General features: G+C 36.6%; 1 protein-coding gene across 1 annotated transcript in view; it reads right to left on the reverse strand.

The window, feature by feature from the left end:
• Positions 1-17,089, reverse strand: part of IQCH (IQ motif containing H) — a 72,624-nt gene extending 55,535 nt beyond the window's left edge. The window contains exons 1-6 of the mRNA XM_055715128.1: positions 16,986-17,089; positions 16,248-16,370; positions 15,832-15,926; positions 15,381-15,495; positions 10,764-10,883; positions 179-287 (exon numbers count right to left, since the gene is read on the reverse strand). Of these exons, the coding sequence (XP_055571103.1) occupies positions 179-287; positions 10,764-10,883; positions 15,381-15,495; positions 15,832-15,926; positions 16,248-16,370; positions 16,986-17,084 (661 nt within the window). The 5' untranslated portion in view covers positions 17,085-17,089. The remainder of the gene's footprint in view (positions 1-178; positions 288-10,763; positions 10,884-15,380; positions 15,496-15,831; positions 15,927-16,247; positions 16,371-16,985) is intronic.
• Between the last annotated feature and the right edge of the window lie 44 nt (positions 17,090-17,133).

Raw genomic sequence — 17,133 nt, forward strand, 5'->3', positions numbered from 1 at the left:
TGGAGTATAGTAGTCTGAAGTAGATCTCTACCCTTTGCAACATTTGAGATCATAATTCTTACAGGTTTTGAGGTGCCAGAAAATTTGATTACCAGGTATCTGCTCCAAACTGCAAACAACACTGCCTATGTAGCATACATCTGGTGGCAACAGTACCCAGGTGGCCTTCGGTACGCACCTTTTGTTGTATCTTCTAACAGGGGTAAGGGAGAATCCACGTAGTGAGAGGCAGGCAAGTCCCACAGGTTGCTAACTGTATGACCTTTCACTGTCTTCTGAGTACACATCTAGGAAGAGACAGAATCTTCTTTTAACAAAGGGAAATGGGGGATTTGCAAAGACACACTTTTCTACTCCCACAATAATAAACAAATACAATTTCTGCTATGAATTGCTTCATTAAGATTTAATAATGTATCAGTATAAGCACTGCTTTTACAACTTATGAACATGTTACAGTATTGTCTACTGTCATAACTTCAGTAATTTAAAATAAAGTTAATTAAACCCAATTGATATCTTTGACTTTTGCTGTGCAAAAATCAGTGTACTAGTTAATAAAGGAATCACAAGAAGTTTACTCAGTTTTAATGAGTATAGCATAAACATAGTATTTCTTGACAGAACAGTCTTTAAATACATAAAATACACATACAGGCAAGTTACCAGGAAAAAAAAGGAAGCACTTTCAAATATGTAAATAAATCTTCCCTGGAAAGCATACCAATAGAATTAAAATACATGAAACTGCTCAGAAATCTGAGAACTGTAAGTATCACAGACTTCTGAAGTTTCAGGGTTCCTCAAGGACAGCAGGGAATGACACAGTCTGATAATGTGATGTGGAAACATGTGCCATGCCGGCTGTGCTAATGTGGGGATTAAAGCTCCTTTACTTCCCCAATTAACCTGTGCTTGCCTGATAAAACAGAACCTGCTGGTTCTAAGTGCCAGGAATTCAAGCAATGACACACATCACTTTGGGACAGTGATGTCATGTGCCTTACTATTACACTTATTATCACACACACAGAGCACTGTACAGGGAAAAGAATATATTGTCACCTTATACTTCAGTAGTATAAACAGAAAAAGTCTGTGTTAGCATCTTAACATTTTTTTCTCTCTCCAAAGTATCCTCAGTTTCTTCCTGACTAGGAATACATATACTATTCCGTTTGCAATGTGGGTTGTACTCAACTCCTAAAGAAACAGAGTGCTAGATATTCAGTGGGTTTAAAGCATTACAGCACATGCAACTTTTAGGGAAATAACATCATTGAGATCTCTCACTTGATGATAGTGAGCCACCACCTGATTATATTGTTTTCCCTCACCTGGCTGATGCTAAAAAAGACAGACAATGATAAACCTAGAGAGACATGAAAGATTCAACTTACATGTTCTATAAAGCAAAAGGAAATTTAACACTAGTCTATCAAACCCTACTCTGTCACTCTGTCAACAGGGTTTTTTTTTGAGAAATCTAGATAAAAGTTTCTTAGTTTTAGCAGCTAAACTACCTAGGGACTGGGTGTGCTCTCATATATGCTGCTCAGAACTTCCTCTGCAAGCTTACAGGTTCTCCAGTTAACTTTCATGCTGGGTCCAGAAAACACAAGAAAGAAGAGGGTAAATACTAAGTTTAAAAGAAGAGGGTAAGTGTGTGCCAGCACACAGGTGAATACATTATCAATCTCAAGATGAAGAAAGGTAGCTGGAGGGGCATACTGGGTCTTCGAGCAAACAGGAAAGCCAACAGGCATATTGAATGAGGAAAAAAGTCCTGAAGACAGCAGGGCTAGGAAAGAACACTGGGACAGGCTGGACAAAGAGCCTGGCAGAGAATCAGGCAGGTAAGACTAGGATGTGTTCTGGAAGCAGTCTCAGAAGACAGACTGAAGGAACAGAGACTGGGGCAAGTCAAAAATGGGAAAAGGGGAGACTGGGGCAGGCTGAGAAAAGGAAGCAGACAGGTTTGAATGCAACAGTACATACGTCCCTCACAACCTGGAGTGGAGCTCAAGATTCTAGTCTCATCTTTAGTCAGCAAATAGCTGTGAAACCAAATTTTAAAAATGCCCTATGCTTTTGTGGGTGACAATCTGTTACCAGTTACTTCATTAGTCTAATGGTTAGAAATTCTTACATTGGACAGTCATGCTTGAACCCTACTTATGAGCTACATGGAAGACAACATAATGCCACATAGTGGAAATTTTTTAATTTTCTTTTTTAAAAATTATTTCATTATGAATGATGACACCTTAAAATTAATATTAAATACATATAATAATAAAGATAGGAAATATTTCTAATTCTGCAAAATGGGAATAATATTTACCTGTTATGGCACACATTGGGACTTTCTGGTTTAAAATACTAGATTTTAATGACTGATTATCATGCTTGTATACAGCTTTTAGAACAATAGGATCCAGGCCATGATTGGGCTCTTTGAGCACTATTGTGCCGTAATTAGTGAATAACATCAACCATCAACTTTATAGAAAGGGCTAAGCCATTCTAAAGAACTACTTATAATCCTACCAGGGAAATGAGATAGATCAAAATAAATTATTGTAATTTTTCCTCCCAATTTGTATAATAACATTGTCCACAGGAAACATTAGATAGATAGAAAATATGTACGCTTTATCATAATAGAGAATCTTTCAGAGAAATCATAGGCACTCATTTTAGTTATGGCCATTATGAAGCATCATGCTTTAAGGGATCTAGATGTATGAATCTTCACATCCTTGCATTCCAAGAAAATAGCGATACGCATAAAACAAAGATTAACTTTATACCAGCTGGCATATAAGTGGCTTGATACTGAGAAAAGGGTATAATAAACCACACTTTTCTACTCACTCTCAGCTCCAGCAGTTTGTTGAGGACCCCCAAAAATATATAAAATGAAAGAAATTTAATTAAATAGTGACTCCTTTTTCAGGCTATTGCTATTGTACCAGTAAAGCAGCACTGACTTTACTATTGGTCAGTTTTATCCTAGTTTAAATCCCAGCAGTTTTGCGATGATAAACAACACTGTGAAACATACATATTTCATTTGTGTTTGTAGAGATGTAATAAGCTACAAAGAAAAGCAATTCAGGTGAAGGGTACGAGTTCAAAAGCCGCCTAGAGGTTTTTTGGGGTTTTGGTGGGGTTTTTTTGCTTTGGTTTGGTGTTTTTTTTAACTGGAGATAAATATTCAATTCTTCTTTGCTGTATTCTTTAATTTCTATAAAGTCCAGGGCAGGTGTCAAGTTAAAATAAGGACAGATGCAACTGTAATGTAACTTAAGCTCTCATTTACACTGCACAGTGCCACTGTGATTCACTTCATTATGGAATACAGGGCGGCATGGCAGAACTGCGGAGCTAACCCAGAATGGTTACCTATGAAAATTCCACCCAGTCTGCACAGCCTTCTGCTATGTTCTTCCAGCAGCCTGTTTGCTGCATTACCTGCCCTCTTGAAGACTTCAGTGAGCAATCAAAGCAGAAGTTGACAAAATGCTGTCATCCTTCAGTTATCTGCACTAAAATTACACCAACTCAATTACAAAAATAAGACCTTAAACATCATAAATATTAAATACTGCAAGAAAAAGGTTTGGTTTGAGCATAATTATATAGTTTTATTATCATTATTCAGTAACTTAACTTAAAAAGATATTTAAAAGATTGGATCTTTTAAAAATGTTGTCAATAGACCTCCATCTGTTTAATGTCAGCGCAATTTAAAACTTTTACTCACACCTACAGTTTTTATGGCATAAACACAAAATCTAGGGAATTTAATACCATGTATTCCAGAACCAGCAGCACCTAACTAGCATTTAATGTTTAAAGTGTAGACAGACCAAACCACCATGGAAGCACAGGATCACACCCTATACAACACTAACCCGTAGGCACCTCACCTGCTTCCCCTCTGGCAAGAGGGGAACCCAAGCAACCGCTACTGCTGCAAGGTGACTGGAGCCTCAAACATTTTCCTGTATGAATAACATCTTCTAGTGAAGTTTGTTATGAAGATTATGATTCAGCAAGGATGCTTTACTGAAGGCAGCACACAGTCTGCTTCATCACAGGGACTCTTAAAACACAATTTTACAGGGCTGGAAGGAAGCACTTCATTTGCAGCGCAGGCTAAGGCTTACTTGCCTTAAAATATGCTTGGAGTGTGCTGAAAAACTATTTTTTCCATTTCAAGTGCTTCTGAGTGTAATTAACCTGGGACATGAGAAAAACAATTCTATTACCCTTTCTAAAGTGTTTTTCTCCTGTGGATAAACCGCTCCCACTTGATTTTTTTTTTCTTTTTGCTTCATTTTAAATAGGGCACTTGTTGTAACACCACAGGGATTTGCTGATTAGTTCTCCATTTGTTTTCTTTTTACCTAGACAGCAATATTTAACTAGAACAACTTTTTTGAAAATATGTTTATAACTATGGTTTTCCCCCAGTAAAAGAACAGAGACTAGTATTAAATACAGAGAGAAGATGAGTACTATCCTGTATAAAAACAACTACAGTTTATGAACCCAGAAGGTTAGGTAGATGAGATTTGTAAGTAAATATCAGGAAATCACAGAGCTTGATAGTAATGGTAGAAAAGATATGTAACAGTAATCTATCATTTCATGATTATCTTCTCCAAATTGCCATCTACCTTTATATTTTTCTTTAAGTTCCTAACAAGGTTTGATTTACAAAGTTCATAACCCCTACACAGGGAAGTGGGAAGCACAGTGAAATAAATAATGGAACTAAGGTCAGTTTTCCTTATGCTCAGGAAACTAGCAGGGAAGAGCTTGTAGAAGGCAAATCTAATTGGAAGAAATTGGAACTCTGCTGAACTATCTGCTCCACAAATAAAAAGTACTAGAGAAACAAGCTCAAACTATGCCAGAGACGAAGCAGGATAGGAGGGATAGCAAATTACCAAACTTGATAAATCTTATGTTCTTCATTAATTTCACAAGAAAATAAAAGCATACAGACAACAGAAGATGGGTGTATTGATGACCACTTCTGATTTGCTTAAACAGGTAAGACAAAACGACATGCAAGTAGAAAGAAATCTCTGGGTAATAAAAAAATGACATAATTAAGTATGTTCATAACTATCATTAAAAAAGCAGCTATTTATGAATAGAATTAACTCACTTAATTGTAGTGTAAAAGGGAAGAGATCACAGGCTAACTTAAGGGCAAAACAGATCAGATAGTGTTCAGAGGTTTTGAAATCGGTTGGTCCTGATGAAATACACTCTAAACATACTTAAAGAACTGTCTAAAGGAATTTCAGAACTGATGGTGGAACTCTTCTAGAATGGAAAATACACTAGAAGACTGGAAAATAGCATAGTGCTTATCTTTAGAAAGGGACAAAGGATGCATTGACTAGCCCTACCAGTTTAACTACGATACTTGGAAAAATTCTCAAGTAACAAAACAGGCTAATTATAAACATCTGGAAAGTAACAAATCAATGAACGACTTGAACCTGTCAAGATCAAATCTGTCAGATCAATCCAATTTTTTCCCACAACAGATTAGCAAGCATTGTGAACAGGGGAGAAAAAGTAAGCACTACTTACCTTGACTTTAGCAAGGCTTTTAAAGCTACCTCATCATGATATTATATAAGCAAGCTAAGAAAGTGTGGTGTAGACAAACTTAAAGAAAGATGCAAAGTTGCTTTAATACCTAATTCTGAAATAATTTCTATGTCAGTATGGAAGTATACTGAAAGGGTTCAATGGGCCTGTCCCCTAAGCGTTAGAAATTAACAGAGTCCGCTCTTCACACAGGAGAAGGAGGTATCTAAGTGTTAAGCAATGGCAGAAAATCACTTCAGACCAAAAAAAACCCTCAAATGGAGTAAAGGCAGAAGTGCAAAGTGATTTTCACTCTTTGCTTTCAATCACAGAATCATAGAAATAATAGAAATGTGGTTAGAAGGGATCTCTGTAGGACACCAAGTCCAGTCTTGAGTCTGCTACCCACAATAGATCAGGTCAGCTTTGGTTTTGTCTAGATGAGAATTACTGTAGAATTTCATTGCATTTTATAACTTCACAGCCTTGCAGTCTAAACAGATGTATTTTTCCTGTGTTGATTTACACAAGGATTTTGCAAGGAAGCAGCATCAAGGAACAGTTTCACTCACACTTCCATCATCTATCAATTTCTATTACGAAAAAGAATCTTGTTCTGACAACTGAGCCAAATCATCTTAGTAATAAAGAGCAAATAAAAGAAAGCATTTAACTCTGGTTGCAAATAATTTTGGTCCTGGAAGTCTAAGAACCAGCATATGGTATTCAGTGCAGAAACAGTGAATGCTAAGTAAAGGACAAATTCTCACCAGTGTCAGTGGAACTATTTTCAAGTCAGACGAATCAAATTTGTAACAGTCTCTGTAATAGATTTAAAACATGAACAATTTTTATGACTGGCTGTCTTTTTATTCAAGAAGATTTCTGAATTGGAAAACTGTATAGAAAATTAAAATTTGTCCTTCTCATTCCGATTTACATAGTCCAGCATTTTATCTACCTAATGATTGATGCAGTTTCCCTTAGATGTAATACTAAGATATTAACACACCTTATTTCCCTCAGGTTTTGTTTACCTGCAGAAATAAAGTCCTATTTAAATTGGAAAGCCCAACATTAAACCTTCACTAGGGAGCAACTAGGCATCTTTAACAACAGGTCTTATGTTATTCTTACCTACTTTAAGCTCTTAAAGTAATCAGAGATGGCTCTGAACCGACAGTTTTCCATTGGAAAACTGAAGCTTTGTTTGTTTCATAGCCTACTGCTAGCTCTCCCAGAAATTTACCTCTATCAAAATTCTGCCGTAACAGGTGCAAAAGAGAATAGATGGAGAACTTTGGTGAATCCCACATCTGCTTTTTGAAAAAGGCAACAGAAGCAGCACAGGAGGAAGTAAGACAGATAATTGCTGGCTTGAACTACAATACATTTTACTTGTGGGCAAAGGGCCAGCTTACACGAGGCAGAATATGCAGGACCAACTTATTGGAATTCAGGGGTGGGCCTCCATTCTTGTCCGGAGACAGCTGTAAACCAGCAGCCCATAGCATCACAATCAGGCACCAAGTTTTGTCAAGGAATGCTGATATGTACAGAAACAGCTTCAGCAGCTTCAGCTGCACCCCTACCTAGCAAAATGACAGTCAATCTCCAATTCCAGATGACAAGAACTGGATAAAAACTTAAAACAAATGGTGACCTTTCAAAAGATTAATTTGTTTACCAACAAAATGTTCTACGTTTGTCATCTGAGATGGGGGTGACCTTCACATTCCCATTTCTAGGTTGAAAGGATGCTGACTATAGTCATCTGTTAAGTTAACTCCATCTCACCAATTATTTCCTTTTTATTTTTAGTGACAAGAAGATTTTATTAATTCACTGTGCTGCTTATTATGATTACATACCATAATACAAATGCAACAAGCTTATTTTGAATTACTATAGTGTAACATCGATTTGTTTAAGTCTCATTCTGCTACCACTGCCAAATTATGCTTTGACTGTAATTATAGCCACATGCATAGGTTTAAAACACAATCAGGTCTGGAGGACCAAAAGACCCGTTTTGCTTCTACAACTTACTCTAGTCACTTGAAATAAAAATAATTGCCCTGTTTTGCCTTACTTTTTAATTTTGGAAATGAATAGACTTTCAGTGATAAGCATGATGCAAAGACTGAATAAAGAATGAATAACTGAGGATATGATTAGAATGGTTGTGCTCAAATAAGTTAGCTTAAAAAAAAAACCACAAGAAACCCCCCCCACAACACAGAATCACTGCCATCACCATTAGAGCCACACTATATAAGATGCAACTCATAAAGGCTAGAAATCATCACCATATTAAATTCTACCTCATGAATAATTTAAAAGGTTCCTAAGTTTACAGTATAATATACATTTATAAGAAAACAAGGACCAAAAAGTGCCAGTATAATTCTATAAAAGAACAGCAGTCCTATGAAAATGAAAGGTATAGTTGTGAATCTTTTCTACGTTGCAGCAGTATGTGAGAATTATTTTTGCTGCAATTCAGATTATTATTTGTATTGCTAGATACTCCATGGGAAGTATACATATTTAATAATTATCTCCTCATCATTTTTCATTTGTTATCCAGATATAGCCTGCAAAATAAAAGTGATGCCCAGTCTGCCCATGGTGTTTCAATCAGACTTACAGTCCTCATTTTAAAATAACTACAGAACTTTACAGAGGATGAAGCATTAGTGCTTATCAGACCCAAAAAGGTACAAAAGGGCAATAATTAATCGTTCTTCGTTTCTATCATAAAATACAGCATCAGCAACTTAATAATACCAAAAGAGCAAGAAAAAAAATGACATTTTTCATGAAACAATGAGATCCTTACTAATAATTTTCCAAACTACTCAAATGGCAGGATAATAAAAAGTCTGTGTAGATTTCTGCTTGACCCATCTAGTCACCTCAAAACCAGTGTGTTTTTAATTTCATCACATTTTTAAATGCTCAGGTCTCCTTGAAAACTCAGATGCTGACAACTCTTGGAAAAAACCTGAATGCAGTTAACCAAGCAATTAGTTTTTAATTTACTTCAATAAGAGTCCTTCTGCCACTGATTTTTTTTTGAGATAATCTTTGAACTTATGCACATATCTAGGGCATGTACATGGTATATGCGTGTGTGCCCGCAAGTGTGCGTACAAATATTGCCCTCTAATGGCTGATTAGTAAAAACAGGGTACATAGCATCTAACTTAACAATTAAAGTAGCTACAAGAACTATTTTTTCAAAAGTAAAGACCATAAAATTTTAGACCTGCAATGATACCGATTTTAGTTACTATTAGTGATCTATAATTCTCATTCCTCTAAGTGCTAGTATAGATCACATTTAACAAAAATGCCTTAATTCACAATCTCAATAGTGGATTTTGCAAATCTAACTGCAAAAATTTTACCCCCAATGAAGCCAGAACATTTCAAAACAGACATTGTGTCACGGGATTTGAAAACTTGTAAAATAATAAATTAGAGATAGGAAATACCTACTTGTTTTTTCAGCCTATCTCCCTGTCATAAATAGTTCCTTAGCAACTGTAAATATGTATCAGAGAGCTTGACTAATTTACACTAAATGTTTGTAATTTAAGTCAACATTAAGAAGTTTTCTCTGATCAGTATATTTCAGTGAGAGTGGTAAAACGCATGGCTCTCTGCAGTAGTACAATATTCCTCTCTGTGAGTGTTTTAGAGTGGTTCTAAAAAGCTATTAGCCATGATGCTTTTTTCTAATTAACTCTATATCACAGGGTTAGACAAATCACCTCTTAGTCTGGGCAACAGCTTCCAAAAATCATTTTTTATAAATGGCAGCTTGCAACTGTGCCATTCATAGATTCTGTTTATGTTGCTTAAAACCAAATATCCTAGAACATCACTCATAGCACTGGGATTGCTGAATAATGCTTCTATTACATAAATTAAATTGTAGAAGAGCGTCCTTGTCTGAGACTATTGGGCATATACTTTCATGTAGACCACAATGCTGTGCTAAATTTGTAAACATAATTGATCTTTGGAGGGATGCCTGTGCCTATTAAATTTTTTAAATGCATACTTTGCAGAAAATGTCATCTTCATGCTCATTTGTTTAAAGACGAACAGCAATTGCAGAACAGAAATTTGGAAGAATCAAAATGTAATCTTGCACAATTATAACATTCACAGACCAGAGAGAAGAATAGAGAAGAGTGATTTGATGGCCACTAGTCAGGGTACTCTTAGAGTGTTGTGGAAGTGCTCAGTCTCAGCTTTGGTAGATAATTGCTTTGCACTAAGGGAAACAGCTTAACTAGATAAAAAAGAAAGGCTGTGCTTCAGAATACTTTGTAGCTTAACAGTGAGGACACACCTGGGATCTAGAAGACATAGAAATATCTTCATATGGAAAGGAAGGATCTGAATCTGTCCCTCACCTTTCAAACTAAGTGCTCCCAGCATGAAGATAAGAAGTAGAACTCAACATTCCCTCCCAAACAGTGTCAGAAATACAAGAGGTAAGTGACAGCTAAATTTATGTAGTCACTCTAGGATTCTGGTTCTCTTTCAGTATAACCTCTATTTTTTTGATTCTGTGACACTGATTTCTGGTCAGGGTCACCAATCATGTGGCAGGATTGCTTTTTCAAAAAAAGTCGATTAAAAAGAGCATCAAAACAAAGTACAAACATTTTTCACTTACTCCTAACAATCCCGTTGTCATTTGAAAATGGAATGCATTCTTGTCTTTTTAAGAAATGGTCAGAGAATGAACAACTGAAAGGTCACTCTTGTCAGCAAAACATTTTTTACTTCTTCTTTGTTTGTTGGATCAGGTCCTAATAACTCCACAAGCTCCAATTTGGTTATCTTCACTCCCTGATTTTACTGCAATTACTTACCATGCATATTTCCATGTTACACTCATGCTTTTGTGGACTGGGGTCTTGCGACCTAAACCTGTTAGGCTACAGGGTTGTTTTCCCCAGTATTATCACTCAAAACATTTTGATCATTACATATCAGTGTCAGAAAGTAGGAAATTATGAGGTACATTCACTTAAAATACATCTTTTATTTAGGTCTGATACATACTAACTTCAATAGTGAAAAGTAATGCATATAATAAGCCCATTAAATAAGTTACTTACAGGAGCAGATTTTTTCTTAGTTATAAGTGGCAGTCTGGTCTCATAGTTCTGTTGTTTTAGAACAGCTTTATTATCGATGTTCTCTGGGTCAAGCATAATTTTCATATCCATTTCCACCTGCTGCTGAAATATATAACAAGCATAGTCTTAAAATAACTGCACTAAAACAGAAGTGTTTATAAGCAGGCATTGGCTAACATTCATAAATTTGCAAAATGATGATAATTCATGTTATTTGACTATCCACATAGAACTGGGCAAACAATGAATAAACACCTTTTGATTAGATAGAAAATATAGCAAGGCGTACAACCATTATTCACATATATGCTTTTGCCAAGATTTGTTCCTATTAATTCTATTACAAGCTCTGACATTTTTGAATTTGTGTGCCTTTGAGTCAAATTTTGAGTGGAAAGGACAATCAGGTTTGACTCATTTGATTAACACAGGTCATTTGAGAATTCCATTTACCTGTATTACAACAAATGTTTTATATACACCATATCTATTGGGAGGGTGTTACATGTGCATTCTTCCCAGAGATGATAATAAGAATCCAATCTACCCTGGCCATCTTTGCCAGAGACTTTAATTCAGGAATCATTGACCTCATGGACCAGAACAGCTTCTTTGGATCAGTTATGGACCATTGATTCAATGCAGATAGAGCACGCACTTATAAGTAAGTGAGGAAATAAAAAATCCTTATAGTAATAAGAATTAAAACATAGTAGTTTCTTAATGTACTGTGTTATCTGCATGGAATGGATTCAACTATTTTGCTAATATAAATTCTGATTTAAATCCCAATGGACAGGAAAAAACTTTAAAAGTTTCTTCTTGTTATAAGTATTATCTAAAGCACATACTTTTTTATAAAAGCCAGAAGCAATGCCATATATCTTTGCTAAAGTTTCTTAGGTTGAAAACATTTGGGTTCATCTTAATGCATGTGCTTTAGTTTACACCTGGATGTGTATCAAGTGTAGTAGTATCTCCCAACACTTTTATTGTAGTAACATTGCTAACTAGACTCTGCACCCACGAGGGTTTATGCTGAATAACGAAGAATACTCAAATGACAGAAACTAATCTAACACCAGAGAAGTCAACAGAACTAAGGTAATTCAGAGAAGCTGGGAGCCTGGTGGTGTATATGCTTAATTCCCATTGCATGGATACAGGAATACAAAAGCTCCTTTACATAGTATGATCCAAATAAACACATTTATACACAAGAATTCTACTGATACTTCTTTTGTATAAATGTAAAAATAAATTTATGACAATTCTATTTTTTCACAAGCAAAATATGCTATAAAAAGTTTAAAAATCATTAGATGTTTATTTGAACTATTAAACAATTGTATTACTTTATGAAAGCACTAAAAGCGCTTTAATTCATTTATCTGCACAATATATTCTCTTCTTTTGATAGTAATTATGAGCAGATGTATCAATGAGATGCTCATTTAGATTTGGGGTTGTAAGAATGAAAGTTATTATCCAAGCCAATTACTCTTTTACCCACATGGCTGCACAGAGAGGGAAAGTTCAATTTTCACCTCATCAGTGATTTTGTGGTATTTATTTTATTACTATAACACACCGCTGTACAGAAAGGAATCTGCTTATGTTATTAAACAAGAATTGGGGGGAAATTGAGTACCTTCTGAATTAAAATAGGAGATGATGCACAGTGCAGACTCCCTACTCAGACTGACAGTGAAATGATCAATGCTGGAGTGACAGACTCCATACAGGATAACAAGAACTGAAATGCTTAATAAATCAAAAAACCTGCTAAAAGTTACTTTGTCAGCTTAGATGTATGGCAAGTAACAATTCTACATTTGCAAGAGCTGGAGCAGATGGCATTGTGGGTCTCTTCCATCTATATTACCCATCTATCTATATCATCCAAAGTCTTAAATTTAAGCTATCTTGAACAATCTTGATGCAGAATAAGACGAAAGTAGCAGGGCAAATCATGCATTGTTACTAATATAATGCTCAATGAAAATGAGAATTGTGCTTAGTAATTGACATGGAGTATACTGGAGTATATTGAACAGGCCGATGTGCTTAGCACAGTTAAATGGTTCAAATCTTATTCTACTTCAACACAAAATTAATTTCACAGTGGAGGATATTTTTATCATGTAGTAAGCCAACAAATCTGACTCACTATGCTTTGCAGATGCCTGTGGTGCATGGTATCTAATACAGTCCAATTCCTTTATGAATGGACTACGTTGTATTCATCTTTGAAACAACCTGTATTACTGGTAACTAAACCCCTTTTCATGTCTAGCTATTTATGTTGTTTGCATATTCCAGAATCCCCTAGAAACATTTTTGCATTTACATCTTTAATCCCATTAACAATGAAAGAATATTAACTTCTACTGTGTATTCAGAATGTCACAGAAACTATCAACTTTTAGGGAAAAACCCCCAAACAAACAAAAAAACCAAAACCCAAAGCTGAACAAGCATCAGTTAAGGATTTTTCAATTAAGTATGTTTTTTTTAGAAAACCAGTAATTTTAACTTATACACTTAGCAGTTATGGATAACAATGTCTCTTCAGCCATTGCTATACGGAAGCTTTGCAATTACTGCATGAGGAAGACACCTTTTTATGGTTCTCATGCTTTATTAGAACAAATCCAATTACAACACATAGTGCGGGGGGGGGAAGGGGGGGACAGCGCTCCAGTTTCCCCTGTAAGCCTGTTTTGCAGAATGGTAAGCAGCTGCTGATATGACTCAGAAATAACTGTATGTGTGAGCAAACAATAATTTTAAGCCTATTCTGACACCTGTGGGCAAGCTATTTCCCATATGACAAGTATTCTAGCAACGCATATGTGAAAATAGCATCTGTGCTTATTTGACTGCAACCTTGTTTTATCCTAACTACTACAAACACAACTTATGCTCCATTCCTACACTTGCACAGCATACTATGGACTGCAAAGCACAAAAATACTACTGCGTGAATTACTAATTTCTCTTGGAACCCCTATGAATTGAAACATTGATTTCTTCAAGCCTATGTACCTGGAAATACTGTCTGCAAATGGAAAATGTTCAGTTCACTAATATTTCTTTTGAGTGGAAAGGAATTTTGAACACCAAAGTAAGTTAAAAAAAACCCCAAAACTGTTTATAGCTACAAGTAAGGAAAAGACAGGAAGTAAGGAATTGTAGGTGATAATTTCCCAGCTGGATTTCACAACTATTTAATAATAAAAGCTTTTTATGTTGGCATGCCAGGCATGTAGAACAGCTGGTAAAACAGCACTGTTTGCCATTTTCTTTATAATGGGAAATTAGAGCTAGCTTGTGTGTCACTGGATATGCATTTCTAAGCAGATGCCATAGATATCAGAAATGAAAAGACAAAGGAAAAGTCAAGGCAGGACAGAGCATGTGCTGCACTGTAAATTAAGCTCATTGGTGCACATGAAGAGTTGAAAGACCACAGATAATAGTTTACAGAGCAGCTGAACTCTGATTTTTTTTTTTTTCCACAATATAAGTGTATTCATATAGGACAGGGCTGGAATACAGTCTGAAAAAGTATCTGAGATCTCATTGCACTTTATCCTTTATCTCAAGAGTAAACAATATTTTAACACTACTTTATACTGGGACTTCTTTTACAAAGCTAATCAGCAATATAATTGTTAGGCTGCTCATTCTGATTATACCATTTCAAGTAGCTTCAATCCCCAGCTTCTGGTAACAGTCTTCGAACTATAGAGAGCCTCTTAAGGCTTTTTCCCCCACTCAAAGATCCCTTGAATTTAAACAGTAATAACGTAAAATTATGACAATGGGTATTTTTCATTTCAACAAATTACCTTCATTTGTTTTTAAAATATGTTTGAGGAAACCACCTTGAAGGCGCCAGTCAAAATTCACAGCTTAGAATAAAAAAAGCAAAAATACTTCAGATACAAACATTTTAAGATGGCTTTAAATGACCTTACAAGGATTTCATTTATGAAAAACAGCAAAAATTCAGACTTCAAGGATAAAAGCTACATTTATCAGAAGTGACTATCCTATACATGAACAGAAGTCTTTCCCACAATTTGCCATATCTTTTATGCAAAAAAACCCCAAAACCCACCACTTTCAGTCTCAGACAACACAAACATTTACACCTGTGCTCATGCTAGTCCAATATATAGTTCCACTTATTTTAAAACATGTCACTTGCAGAATCTCCATTAAGCGTGTGGTATTTGCAGGACTGGGACCTTAAAGCACAACCACCACCAGGTTTCAGGACTTTAACAATATCCATGTGGGGGCAGGAGTGTAGATAAAGATTGGAGGAGGGCTTGTGGATGCTCCCAAGATGATACTGAAATCCTTCCTAATCTAGATTTTATTCTGGCTGGGAGAAGGCTCCTATCTCTCAGCCCACTCATTCTACTGAGAATTTTTTAACACTTTCAGTCTTAAATCATATATTATAAAAAGCTGAATCCATGGAGACAGAATATTAACATCATGGGATCAACTGGTAACCTATAAGACACCAGTTTACTCATTTAACGTGGTCTGTGGCAGAATAAGTAGTATGTTATTTCAGACCTGTGAACCTCGAGAAACACGTAGTGCTGATTTGCTGTACGCCTGGACAGTCATGGGCTCAACAGATACTCGTGGTAAAATAAGCTGTTTCTGAGAAGCACCAAAATGAAGGCCCCTGATTTAGAAAGAAACAAACAGTGAGGTTTAAAAAAATTACTTTGATTTTACCTATTAAACCCATACTGCTTCCATCTGGTTGAATCTGAAATACTATCTTTTTATTTGAATTAGTATTTCACAAAAAAAAATCAAGGGAGATAGCGGAAGGTTGCTGTAGCTACTTAGAAGTGCATTTACTTTTTAAGTTTAAATCCAATACAACCAAAATAGCAAATGAACAAAATAATCTCATCTGGGCCAACACTCCTATTTGCTTTACAAGATTCTGATGCTACAATTTTTCTCTCACTGCTTGTATTTGTCTTTGCAATAAAACGGCTGTTTCACTTACCATTTAGGGTGCTCTTTTGAATGCACTTTATTATCAGCAGAAGAAATCATTAACACTTGTCTGTTTATGACATTTAAATAATTTTCAGCATGTTTCTGTTAAAGGGAAAAAATTATGTTAGAACGATTACAAAGATATGAGGGATATTAAATTATTTAGAATATTTAGAAATCCAGATCTTCACTTGACTGAAAAGTTAGATAGGTTTGTGCTCTTGTTGGACTGACTTTGGCCAATGGGCACAAGACCAGTTAGTTCTGATGACCCAAAAAAGGAAGCCGTCATTCTGAACTGTAATGTTTGATGAATCCCATGATTTGCTAATCAGAAAGGGATCTTGCAACGTACTCTAAGTGAATTACTGACAGAGACCTCAAAAACTGAATTGTCTTCTGGATCTGCTCTATTTTACTTACTCTCAGCCCAAGTTCAGTTCTTTCAGTTGCTGTTTCAAGGACACTAATATCCACGGCTTCTACATTTCCTTTCAAGTTGATATTTTTCACTTTAACTTTGAGCTTGTGAAAGTCTTCTTGAACCTAAAAAACAAGTTATGACAAAAGTCATACCCATAACCAAAACCCACTGGATTACGTAGCAGCATTTAATCCAAATTAAATGCTTCCTAAATACAGGGAAAAATACACACAATCTTCCATACTTTTATAAATAAAGGAATACAAAGCCAATGCCTTCGAAGTCGTTGATTGTTGAAAACTCGAAAAGACTTGATTTTAAAACAAACCTCACAAAAAAAAGGCAATAAACTTCAGGACTGAGGTCCTCAGCCAAGGAACATTTCCTTTGACATTTCAAACCTCTCTCTTGGCACAGATGGCTTAACTATGCAGGAATCTCAAAAGCATTAACGAGGGACTGAAGAGCAGCGGCAGCCTCAGAGGAGATCACGTTAGCCCGCGACAAAAATGTGTATTTACGCAGCGTTAAGCAGAGAAGTTCGAGGGCCCAGGCCCCTCAGAACCCGCGGCAGCCGCTCCCGCCTCTCGCAGGGGCTGAGCCCCCCGGCCCTCAGCGGCGGCCCGGGCCACAGCTGCGGGGGAGGCGGCCTCCCCGGGGCAGGAGGGGCCCCGCGGCGATCGCCACCCCGGCTGCCGGGGAGAGACGGGGCCGGCTCGAGTGCTGCCCGGACCCACCTGCGCGGCTCCCGCCTCCAGCCCCGGCCCCACGAAGCCGGCCATGGCGGCTGCCGCCCTCGCCCCTAGCAACGGGACGCGCTGGCCGGACCGCACCATCCGCCTCGCCGCGGGGGGACGGCCACACCAAGCGGGGGCCGAGCCCGCT

Source organism: Falco cherrug, chromosome 7 (assembly GCF_023634085.1).
Source record: "Falco cherrug isolate bFalChe1 chromosome 7, bFalChe1.pri, whole genome shotgun sequence".
Classification (NCBI taxonomy): domain Eukaryota; kingdom Metazoa; phylum Chordata; class Aves; order Falconiformes; family Falconidae; genus Falco; species Falco cherrug.